The following is a 12,586-nucleotide window of genomic DNA, read 5'->3' on the forward strand; positions in this document are numbered from 1 at the left end:
TGTAAATAACAGCACACAACATACAAAAAGTGGAACAATTTGTCTCCTCTCAAAAGAACGTTGAATATAGTTGTGATTGTTTTGTTATGAGCTTGGTTCCATTTTGCATTTGGTATTTATATATTGTATTGCTTATTGCAAAAACTTTTTTCCCCTTCTTTGATTTCTGCTTTGTTCTTATGCTGTATACCACCCATGGTCACAGTGGTTGACTTGGGCAGCCTTATAAATCTTATAAAAGAAAATATCTCCATCTTATGAGCGCCACCGTGGTATTACAATGCTGTTCCTATAATGCCAGAAAAGACACATTTATTCTTCCAATTTTTAAATGTGTTTTCTGTTATTTTAATTACAGCACATATTATTTATAAATATCTCATTTTTGAAAAGGAATGAGAATGGTTCTCTTCTTTCCAGAAAAGCACCCAGAGGATCAAAACAATGGGAATCTGTCTTCCTGGTGCTACACAACTTCTTCTGAGGTGGCTGCAAACTGATTATGGAAGAAATGGGGTATTCAAGGGCGTTTCCAATGTGGCAGGAAACTAATTTCTCTAACCATAGACAAGTTCACAGAGTATTTCTGAGTTAGATAAATTCAGAGACAGCCTCACTAATCTTCCTTCTAGAAAATTGGACTTGGGTGGCTAATTAATTTAAGATGATCAGGATCCTGATGATAAATATGTAACCTTTGTGGCAACATATTCTCAAAATTCCAAGAAAGATTACCTACATTTTTCTAACCTAATGATGCAACCCATAATCATCACACTGAATCCACAATCTTTCAGTCTAATAAGGTGGTATACCAGCTTCCTCTTAACCACCATTCCCATTTTATTCTAAAGCTAAATCAACAGCATTCCTCTATCTAAGAATAGGAAAAGCATAAAGCCATTACCTTCTCTGTTTCCTGTCTTTGTGGTGAAGAGATCAGTGTTTGGGGTTTTTCAATTTTCCAGCTTTCCCTAGCAGCCTTTCCATAGCTTTTCATTTTGCAGAGGGACTGTCCACATTTTGAAATGAAGTTTTCATTCATATACAAAGAAGAATATACAGAATCTTTCATTTCCTTTTGTTCAATAGGAAGAGGGAGGCTTCTTGACAAGCAACACCAAGTCAGCTGAGGCTCCGCATTTAGAGTTGGGAAGGATAGATTCAGACTTGGGATTTGTACATTTGCTGCATGAGATTCTATGCTTAATCGGGGCTGAGAGCAAATCTCCTTTGGTTGAGTACACAGCAAATGGCAATAAAGCATACTGGAAGAATGGCATAGACATTTCGGACTGCTACCTGAATAGGTGGGCAAATCTTCAAATCCTGGCAAAGGGTTAGTCTCCAATTGCCATTCCTTGACGTCCTTCTCACTACTTTCACACAAAACTGCCCTTTCCACCAATGAAGAGAGTGAAATTACTGAACCCTTCGCTGATTGTATTAACTTTAAGGCTGAATTTTGACCAGTCATGTCTGATGATAAGAAAAGCCCTCCCGTATAAATTGTGGTGAAGCATACTTTCCTCCCAGGAATTTGTGATGTGCAAGCAACTATACATTCATCCTCTTTTGTTATCAAACTTTGATCATCTAAATTGTCTTTATTGTCTCCTTTACATGTATCTTTAACTTTCCTACTTGCACTTTGAAGATGACATTTTTGATCTACCATGGTTGTAATTGTTGTTGCTTCAAGAAGAGTTGGTGCAGGAGCTACCAAAGGTGTCCATGTTGTGTGCATGTCCCATTTTAGCTCTTTTCTTCTGGCTGGATGACTCAGGTCCAATTGCAAAGGGCACAAAGATACATCAATGGAATTAGTATCAAGTAGTTTATTGTTACAGGCAGGATAGGCGGAAATGGTTGAGCTGCTTGGCAATGAAACGTATGGTATATTTTCTGGCTCTCTTGTAAGAAACAATGGCACACTGATATTGTTTCTGTCTTGTGAATATTTTAAAATGTACTTTGGAAGAAACTTGTTTTTCTTTAGATGAGAAATCACTTGATTTCGTACCACATGCTGAGTGTGGGTTGGTGCTGAGTCTTTACAGTTTGATAATTCTTCTGTTGCTGTTGTTATGGGTGATGCGAGTTTTTTAATTGCAAACAAATTACTGGTGTGTTCCTCTGTTACATCGGTCTTGAATTGTTCAGGAAATGATGTCGTAGATATACTTGTTGCATCTGTTAGATTTGCAATACAATCCCTATCATTAGATACTGTTACAGAATGTTGGATTCCTTCCTCACATTCCATACTGCTACCTGTTCCTACCATTACTGTCCATTTTTCCCCCTTACCTGAGTACTTTGCTGATTCCGCAGTAACTATGTTAAGATTATAACAGTCTATCAGTTTCACAACCAACTCGGTTGAACTATTATTTTTAAATGTTATATTTTCCATGTTTTTCAGTTTATCCACCTTAGGCTTTTTTCTTTCTGAGGGTAAATTCTGAGATTCATATGCCAGCTCCCTGGTGTTGCACTGTGGTGCTGATAAAGCTGTGTGTCCAAGGTGGGCAGTTTCTTTCCCCCTGCATCCTCTTCTATTAACCGCAGTATCCTCATAAGTTTGTACACATTCAGTAATGTGTCCATCTGAATCTTCTAAGTCATGATCAGGACGAGTAGCAAGGTTCAGCAGTGTTTGCTTAAGTTGGACTTTTAATTCACATCCTTTATTTGAAGGCAAAGCTTTATTGCCACTCTGGTTGTGTTTTGAAACATGCAAGTCTCTGCATCGATGTTCAACAGATGATCTTTCACTTGCCATGCTGCATTGTTCACAATCACCAACTGAACACAGTGTTTCTCTTGATTCTGCCAATCGTCCTGAATTCTCCTGAGAAAAAGTAGGGTAGCCAACAGGGCTAGCTTTGGAGGGGCTTTCCAATGTGTCAGAATTTGCTTTTGCACTAACATCTACCAGTGATGAAATTACGTTTTCAGTTATAGAGCTTCTGCCTTCCCTCGACAATGTAATTTCCTCCCCACAGGCAGTTTCCTTGGCATCTGAATAAAAGTTTGAAACATTTGTTAAATTACTTTTTTGTTTTTTGGTTGGTTGGCTGCTTTTTACTTTCTGATAAATTTTCTTAAATGTCTCATCCCCATAAACCTGCCATTTTTCCTGAGAAAACATTTTTAATTTTCTCTGACAGGATTTCTTATTCTTGCTGTTCACTCCTTCCACCCCAGCTTCAGATTTCTGTTTACCCTTTTTCTCCTCTAAAGAGGACGAAGATTCAGTCATATAATTTAATGGCACATCATCTACTGCCACCTGTCTAACAAGTGCTCGGGGGTGGCTGTTAAGAACATTTGTCATATTTGGGTCTAAATTGCTGCTATGCAACAAGCCAGAAAAATCCACATCTGGGGACACTCTAGTGAATGAAGGCAATTTTGAACTATCTGCCTGATCCTGCGTCTTCCTTGTACTCTCAATAAAAGGCAGAGAGTTACTTCTTGTAACAGGCACACAGTCAATTGTTGTTGAGAATTGAGTGGGAACGGAGTGAAAAAACAGTGGCTTAGTTTTTTCCGCAGGACTGAAGATAGACTTGGCTGAGCGCAGAGAAATATTCTTTTTCTTGCTGATGTCCAGAGGCCGTATATCAAAATGGAATGAGTCTTTGTACATGTAAGGCATTGGCAAGTCAATGCTTCCTTGTTTGGATAGAACCGTTTTCCTGGGCCTGACACTGTCCAACTGGGTGTCATCCACAACTGCTTTATTGTGAGATATTAGTCTTGAGATATGCTCTTCCAACTTTTTTTTCTCCAGGGTTAAGGTTCCTGTTGCTTTCTCAGTTGAATCTACTTTTGAGAAACTGTAAGTCATGCATTTATTGGTGACAGCTGCATCATCTTCTGACTCTGTGCTGTGTTCAAAAAGACTGTGCAGGAAGCCAGGTGAGGGTGTCTGATGTTCCACACTATCGGAGCGTGACAGATAACCCGAGTCGGTGCTCTCACACTTTTTTAGCTTGGTGTCCTTAGATCTGCTGTTCCACAGCTTCTCTGAATACAAAGCTTGTTGTCTCTGTAGCTGACTATGTTTGCTTCCTGCTGGAGACCTTTGATCCTGGATTTTCTTTCTCTGAGGTAGATCTGTGGCATCTCTGGCGGTCTCTTTTTCAAAAGCATTCTGATTTATTTCTCCCTGACAGGAGTTACTTGTTTTTATCCTCTGACTTTCCGAAACTAGGAGCGTTTCCGATAATGAAGTAGCAAGAACATGTTTGTCACTGGGCTCTGAAGCAGCAGATCTTATCCTTACACTTGGCTGGACATCATTTTTATTATAAGATTCTATGGTCTGGGGGGATGCAACTACCTCAGTCAGCTTCTCATTTTCTTCTAATAGACTGCTGCTATCAGATTCTGAAGGCACCCTGGCATTATTGACATGAGTCTGAGTTCTCCTGTGTTTATACAGATTGCTCTGAGTTTTAAACGCAATGCCACATGTGGTACATGGAAAGGGCCTCTCACCTGTATGTGATCGCATATGTTTCTCAAGGACACTTGGCTTCAGACAGTCACGCCCACAATGTTTACAGAGGTACTTCCCAGAACTTTTGGCTTTCCCCGGGCTTCCAGCTGGTGCACTTGTAGAAGAACTTTGTGGCAAAAGTGAAAAATGACTAACTATGTTTATTGAACTGGGTTGCTTCTGAATGATTGCATGAAGTTGATCTGTCCCTTTCGAATGTAAAAGTGGATTGAGGATCAAAGGTAAATTACTATTGTCTATGTTGATATTTGTCTGGACTCTAGAAAGTTTATGGTTTGATTGAACAGGCTGGTAAAAAGGAATAGTTAGCGCTTTTAAATATACAGTTTGAGCAAGTGCTTGTTCTGGCTGGAGAATCATGGGACTCAGCAAGAGATCTGATGCTGTTGGAATGGCCTGAAGGCAGGAGAGCTGAACTGGTGGATCTTCTAAGGAAGCAGGTGGACAAGGAACTCTCTGACCCTCCATTTCCTTTAGAGGTTCCAACACTGTATTTGGGCCTATCTGTGGGAAACAAAGAACACCAACATTTGACATCTGAACACATTTTTCCTCACTTTCAGAAATATGTCAGGACTACTCTGATGCCAAGTCACTATATGGGCACATGTTAACCAATATATACATTAATCCATGATGAGATTTTTTTAAAAAGTATTTTATTTCAAAAGTCATCACAGGAACACAAATTATTTTTTAATACACATTTCTACATACTTAGCAACAGAAATTTTGGGCTCCACTGTGGTCATAAGTTATATACTGTATAAGATTTTATTATTTTTATTCAAATCAAAATGGTATTGTGATATAGTTTTTAGTTGCTTATAACAAAAAATGAAGATAATATCCTACATTCATTAATTTCTAAGAAATAAATAAAATGAAGAAAAATGAAAAATCCTGTGAAATTTTGAGTCAAATGCACGAATATTTAAATGTGTGTTTTCACAAATCTTATGTAGCATCTTGCAACATTCTAGCAACTTGTTTATTCTTTATTTTTGTAGCTGAGCCATTGCGAAACTGCGCTTGAAGAATTATAAATTGACGGTGTCGGCATCATATAGAGAAAATTTGTACAAAATGTTTTACAGATGGCACCTACCTGCTAGATTAGCAAAAATGTTCCCAAACAGATCATCTGATTGTTGGAAATGCAAACAAAAGCAGGAAACATATTAGCATGTGTAGTGGACATGCCCTGTAGCAAGAAAATATTGGATAAGGACAAAAAAATGGATAGAAGAAATAATTAAACAGCTAATTGAATTAAGACCACAAACTTTTCTATTAGGTATAATAATGGGAAAATATGATAAGAAAACAGAGTATCTAATGCTAAATCTATTAACAGCGGCAAGAATAACTTACGCACAGAATTAGAGAAATGGTAGTATGCCACCAGAGGAAAATGTGATAAAACAGATGCTAGAGTTTGCCAAGATGGGTAAGTTGACCAGGGAGATAAAGAAAAGAAATGGATTATTATTTGACGTGGAATGTACTGTATGATTGGCTAAATAATCGATATAGAGATGAATAGATTAGACAACAATAGGATAATAAGGTAAAAGTTATAGTGGACAAAGATAGATTAAGGAATATAGAGAAATGTATAGATAGTTAAGATGTATGTAAAAGTATGTATGCTGTCACAGAAGCACTGTAACGAATGGAAATGATGTTGTATATTAAAAAATTGCTTAATGATTTTTTTTTAAATGTATGTTTTTACAAGTCTTATGCAGCAGCTTGAAATATTCTAGCAACTGTTTATTCTTTATTTTTGTATCTGAGCCATTGTGAAACTGCGCTTTAACACTTCCCCTCTCCCCCCAAAAAATGCCCTTCTATTTTGTGACATACTTATGACAAGCAACTGTGTACTGTATTTGAGGCACACTGAGAAAGAACGCCAAATGTTCAGACAGGTACCATTGGAGGGAAACGAAACTGAAGGATGGGAGCAATTAAAATTGAATCAATACATCCTCTTCTGGACTACAACTAGACATTGGCAGGATTCAGTTATGACACAAATAAAAGATCAAGATACAAATAAAATAAAAGATCATGACACAAATAAAAGATCAAGAGATGATCAGGTTTAATGAACCAATGCTCAAAGCACCTTTTGAAATAAAATGAAAAATAAAGGCACAACAAAATTATAATATGGTAGATATTTAAAAGTCATGAATATTACATTACAATACTTAATAACTAAGTCATTCTAAAAGCTTAATATGCAATACAATAAAGAATCCAGGCAAACTGTATTGGCTTTTAAATAGAGTGCAATGGGAGTGATTTAAATTGTGTCAGATTCCCATTCAAATCCATACTGATGAAAATTATTTACTTTGCATATATTTTGGCCAGCATTTTGAATATGAATTACAACAAATATTTTCCTGATAAATAAGCAAGAAACAATTCTTTAAAAAAACCCCAATAAAATGAAATGTGCTTGCAATGGAATCGAGAGTTTCCCATATACTCTGAAATTATTGATCAACAATGTCTAGAGATATTCAAATTTTGTGTAATAAATGAATGCTGGCAAGTGCACCTGCTGTTTTCAAAAAGCCTCTTTTATAAATATCCCTACATTATTGGAATGTATATTACCATTCCTTCAGATTTAAGTTTTTCTATTGACATATTGGCTCTCTCTATTTGCTCATAAGGCAGGTAGGCTATGGAGGCCTAACACTGATTGTGGAGAATACTAGGAAAGGTGCATCCCCTGTAAAGAGAGGTGGTAGCCATAGTAACTAACCAGGAGCTATATCAGGGCAGTAAGGATGTACAAACCCAGAGGCTTCCAGGAAGCCTCCAGGCCAGCCTGTTGCTATGATTTGTGGACAATATCTGGATGTCTTGGACTTCCAGTAGAAAATTTGATTTTACGCACTTTTGTTTGTCACGGTCGTGAGACCCAAAGGGGCAGTACAGCTGCATCTGGTCACGGACACTCATTTAGTATTGTCCAGGGAGCACGTGTAGCTTAAGAAATGCTACAGATATGAGTGTATTTATTGAATTACTGAACAGACTGGCTGGTAACATCCTGGAGTATTGATGCCAACTCTCTTAAGAGCAACAGCCTTGGTTTTGGTTTATTCCCCAGCTGAATATTGTGCCAGTGCATGGGTTAACAGCACCCACACTCAAATAGTTGATGTCCAACTCTGCCAAATAATACCTGTTATCTCTGGCACTCAGGTGCACTGGTTACCAGTAATTAGCAATATCATACTGCCCCATATTAGAAGTTAACAAACTTTCATTAAGCTACGGTCAAGGATGCTGAATAAGGCCTGCCCTGTTCACCAGGTCAATGCATAGTCCATTACAAGATTGAAATCCCATGGACCGGCATGGAAAATGGGTGATGGTAGAATTACCTGAGAACGCCCTTTCTATATACGCTGCAAAAGTGTCCAGGAAATAGGTATGACTCCTCCTACTGATGTCATAGAGCTGAGTCTGCCACTATAAAACCAATCAAGCCTTAGCTGCTCGCCATCTTTTAGGTGAAGATTCTTGACAGACATGTGTCTCTGGAAGATAAACAAATTAGAACCACCACCACCACCCCTGACGAACTAGGGCGGGACTGGACACTCTTGCAGCATATATAGAAAGGACGTTCTCAGGTAATTCTACCAATGCCCATTCTCATATACGTTGCTAAGAGTGTCCAGGAAATGGGACATATCAAAGCTTGCATGTGCATTGGAGGGTCAATGTCTGGGCAGGTCACTCCAACTGTGGAACCACCTGCTGAAGCACCCTCCGTCCAAAGGAGGCGTCTGCTGAAGCAAAGGAATCCAACCTGTAATGACGTATGAATGGAAACGGCAACGCCCAGGTAGCTGCCCTGCAAATCTCCTCCAGCAAAGCCTACGTAGATCAGGCAGCCAAAGTAGCCGCACTTCTAGTGGAGTGGGCCGTGATGTTTGTAGACACTGGCAGGGACAAAGCTTGATAGGCCTTGGTGATGCAAGATTGAATCTACCTCCCAATCGTTGAGGGAGCCACCTTGGTACCCGAGGAGGTGGGATGAAAGGACACAAACATGGCCTCCGATCATCAGAATTCTGCTGTCCTCTTGATATAAATCTTGAGGGCCCGCCTTACACCCAGCCTGTGCCACCTACACTCCAACTCATGTTGTGAGTTGGGGCAAAAATTAGGCAACACCACCTCCTGTGCCCGGTGAAACCAGGAATTCACCTTAGGAACAAACGTGGGATCTAATCTCAATACCACCTTGTTCTCGTGGAACACACAAAGATCTTGCCTAATGGACAAAGCCGCCAACTCCGACACCCTCCTGGCCGAAGTGATGGCCACCAAAAATGCCACATTAAAAGTCATCATTTGAAGACAAACTGACTTAAGGGGTTCAAAGGGAGGCCCTGTAAGGGCCTGTAGAACTGAAGGGAGATCCCACATGGGAAATCTGTGAACCGCAGGAGGACGAAGGTTAGTCACCCCCCTTAGAAACCTGCATACGGAGGGATGATGAGATAAGGAATCAAAACCCTCCCAGGCCAAAACAGAGGACAGAGCCGCCACTTGGTGGCGAAGAGTATTGGGGGTGAGACCCTTATCAAGGTCATCCTGGAGGAAACATAACACCTATGCAACAGACGCCAAGGAAGGCACAACAGCAGACTTGACCGCCCATGAGCAGAAGACCTTCCAGGTAGCATCGTAGACGCGTGAGATGGAAGGCTTCTGGGAGGCCTGAATGGTGTCAATTACCCAATCAGAAAATTTGGCCTCCTTCAAGGTCTGCCACTCAAGCGCCAAGAGGTTAGCCGGAACTACTGAGGTTCCAAGTGGATCAAGGCCCCCTGATGAAGGGAGATCCTGTCATCCAGGATCCTCCATGGCTGGGCCACAGACAGATTCACCAGATCCACAAACCAGGGTCTCCTGGGCAAATGGGGGACCAGGAGAATCAGTTCCGCCTGTTCCTCCAACAACTTCCGGATTACAGACCAGAAGAGGGGGAAAGGTGTAAAGGAGACCTGGAGGCCAATGACTCCGAAGCGCGTTGGTCCCCTCCGCTCCCTGGGTTGGAAACCTGGTGAAGAATCTGCATACCTGAGCGTTGAGGGGAGTAGCGAATAGGTCCACTGCCGGGGAGCCGAACCTGTGGGACAATGTCAGAAACAGTGAAGGGTGGAAGCTCCATTCCGAATGGTCGACCCGGAACCGACTCAGCCAGTCGGCCTGGACATTGTCGACCCCCGATATGTGATCTGCCTTTAGGGAAAGCAGATGCTTCTCTGCCCATCTCCCCAAGCGTTCCACCTCCCTCATGAGAGCCCTGGGCCTGGTGCCGTCTGTTGACACGAGCCTTTATGGCCACATTGTCTGTCATGACTAGAAGTGGCAACCCATCACTCTGTGTCAGAAATGCTTCAGGGAGCATTTCTGAGTTCGAGCCAAATTGATGGGGCAAGTCCTGTCTCCCTGGGACCAGCTGCCTTGAGCTATTTCACCCTCTATAGGGGCTCCCCAGCCCTGGAGGCTGGCATCCGTGGTGAGCAGGACCCTGTTTGGTTCCCTGAAGGGAAGGCCCCACCCAACTGCCTGGGACTGCCATCACCTGAAGGAACGAAGAGCCTGAGGAGGAACTTGCACTCTGATTGATGAATGGCTGATGCCTGCCCTTTGGAATGGCAGCAGGAACCACTGAAGCACTCGTGCATGAATGCGGGCCCACGGGACAATGCCAATGCAGGAGACCATCTTCCCCAGGAGCTGAGACAAGAGAGACAGTAGAACAGTGCATTGTCCTCTGATCTAGATAGTAAGGGCATTGAGGCTCTCCCCATGTTCTGGGGAGAGGAAAACTTGGCAACGGGAAGTATCGATGATCACCCTGAGATGTTGCAGCCTGGTCACAGGGGAGAGGTGGCTTTTCTTGAGGTTGATTGAGAAGCCATAGTCTCGCAGATACTGTACCGTGATGCGAAGATCTCGATGGGCTGAACCGATAGACTGCAACTGAACCAGGATACTGTCCATATAGCACTGGACCCTCACTGGAATAGCCCTCAGCGAAACTGCCAGAGCTGCCAGCACCTTTGTGAAGACCCTGGGCGCCGATGAAAGATCAAATGGAAGGGGCCGGTACTGGAAGTGGACATTCTGGTAACAGAAACAGAGAAACCGGCAGTGATGAGGCCAAATAGGAATATGGAAGTAAGCCTCCATGAGATCAATGGAGGAAAGGAGGTCGCCCTCTCGTACTCTCTCTAAAATGGAATGCAGAGTTTGTATTTTAAAGCACCTGTACGGAATAAGCCTGTTTAGCCATTTAAGGTCAAGGATGGCCCTCCACCCCACACCCCCAAAGCCTTCGGGATGACAAAGAGTCAAGAGTAAAAACCCAGTCCTTGTTGTTCCATCAGAACTGGCTCAATGGCCCTAATTTTGACCAGTTGTTGAATGGCTGACTCCATGAGGTCCCATCGAAAGCTGTCCCTTGATGTCGGGCACTGAACAAAAGATCTTGGGGGTGGAGATATAAACTCAAGCCGCAGGCCAAACCATACTATTTCCAGTACCCAGGCATCTGAAGTTGACTCCTCCCATCGAGAGGAGAAAAAGGCCAAACGGCCTCCAATGGGGGGTCAACCGCCTCTTTACTTTGAGCGACGGAATGAACGACCTCCTCCCTCTCAAAAGGGCCATTTACCCGAGGCCTGTTGTTGCCTGCCTGAAGCCTCAGGACGTTGGTCTTGGCGTTGAGGGAATGGTCTCTGGCATCTAGAGAATCCCAATGCGGATTCAGATCTGAACGTGGCTGGTCGATAGTACCTACTGGGACGATATTCTGACCTCTTCCCTCTGTAGAGAGAACTTTTCCCTTGTCTTTGGTTTTGACCAAGTAAGGTTCCAGAGCCTCCCCAAACAGCTTATCCCCTGAGCAAGGGACCAATGCCAATTTCCATTTGCGCCTCGCACCCGACTGCCAGTTCCAAAGCCAAAGGAGCCGCCTGGCCACCACAGAGGAAGCCATAGCCCTAGAGGTGAATTTGGCTGAGTCCAAGGTCGCATCAGCCATAAATTCCGCAGCCGCAATTATTTTGTTAAGATCCTGGTGAGCCCTGGAATCAGTGGCCGGGAGTCTTTCTTGAAGCTGATGGAGCCATCACAATGAGGACCTCATGAAAAACAAGGCAGCCATAGATGCCCTGATAGCCCATGCTACAGCCTGGTGGGTGCATCTGAGGGTTTGTTCAGACCTCCTATCCTCTGCCTTAAGCATATCCTCAGGCTCAGTGGGTGTGCCAGATGAGAAGAGGCCACCACCGGGGCATCTACCATAGGGACAATGAGGGCATTGGCCAAGGACAGTCCCACGTTATAAAACCGCCTATCATGCAATGAAGGCCATGGTCCCGCCCCTGGGGAGATACCCTGTTCCCTAACCAGATCCAGGAATATGGTGGAAGAAGGGAGAATCTCAGTGTGAATCACTGGTTTTGTGAACAGAGAATCACTGGCCTGGAGGGGCTGTCTGAGGCTCTGGTGCCACTTCCTCAGCTGTCAATTGTGCTGTAACCAAGGCTTTGTGTAAGAGAAAAGGGAAGGTTGAAAAGGGAAGGTTTGTAAACCCCAGTAAAGGAAGGCTGATCAACTTTAAATTCTTCCTCCTCGGACATATTGCAATCAACAATGTCACCCTCCTCCTCCTCAGAGTGAGAGTAGTGACTGTAATCAGAAGGGTTAATATAATCTTCTTCCTCCTCCTCCTCCCCCCAATCAGAATGAGCTGGCCAATGGTTAGGGAAAACTCTGATAGAAGGAGCCACCCCTTGGGGCAAGGAAGAAAACAAGGACTGACCCACTTGAGGGCGAAGGAGTTGCTGAAACTCCTCAGATATACCCTGTCTAATGGCGACAGCCACCATATCCTTGATGTCATCATGGCAATGGCCTGAAGGGGGTTCTGAGGGACACATACCAGCAGTCATAGGAGTATAATTAGCTGTTGGCTTAGGCCTGTGACCTGCTTGTACC

At 42.9% G+C, this 12,586-nt stretch overlaps 1 protein-coding gene across 3 annotated transcripts in view; it reads right to left on the reverse strand.

Annotated features, from left to right (window-relative positions):
• Positions 1-12,586, reverse strand: part of ZNF831 (zinc finger protein 831) — a 69,827-nt gene that overhangs the window by 11,474 nt on the left and 45,767 nt on the right. The window contains exon 2 of one of the 3 annotated variants that reach the window (XM_087928939.1): positions 908-5,035. In XM_087928939.1, the coding sequence (XP_087785065.1) occupies positions 908-5,035 (4,128 nt within the window). Of the gene's footprint in view, positions 1-907; positions 5,439-12,586 lie in introns of those variants that run through there. The other 2 variants (XM_087928940.1, XM_026697773.2) reach the window with 2 other exon arrangements.

The sequence above is a fragment of the Pseudonaja textilis genome, chromosome 3 (genome assembly GCF_049901715.1).
Source record: "Pseudonaja textilis isolate UNSWEBS1 chromosome 3, rPseTex1.2, whole genome shotgun sequence".
In the NCBI taxonomy this organism is placed as follows: domain Eukaryota; kingdom Metazoa; phylum Chordata; class Lepidosauria; order Squamata; family Elapidae; genus Pseudonaja; species Pseudonaja textilis.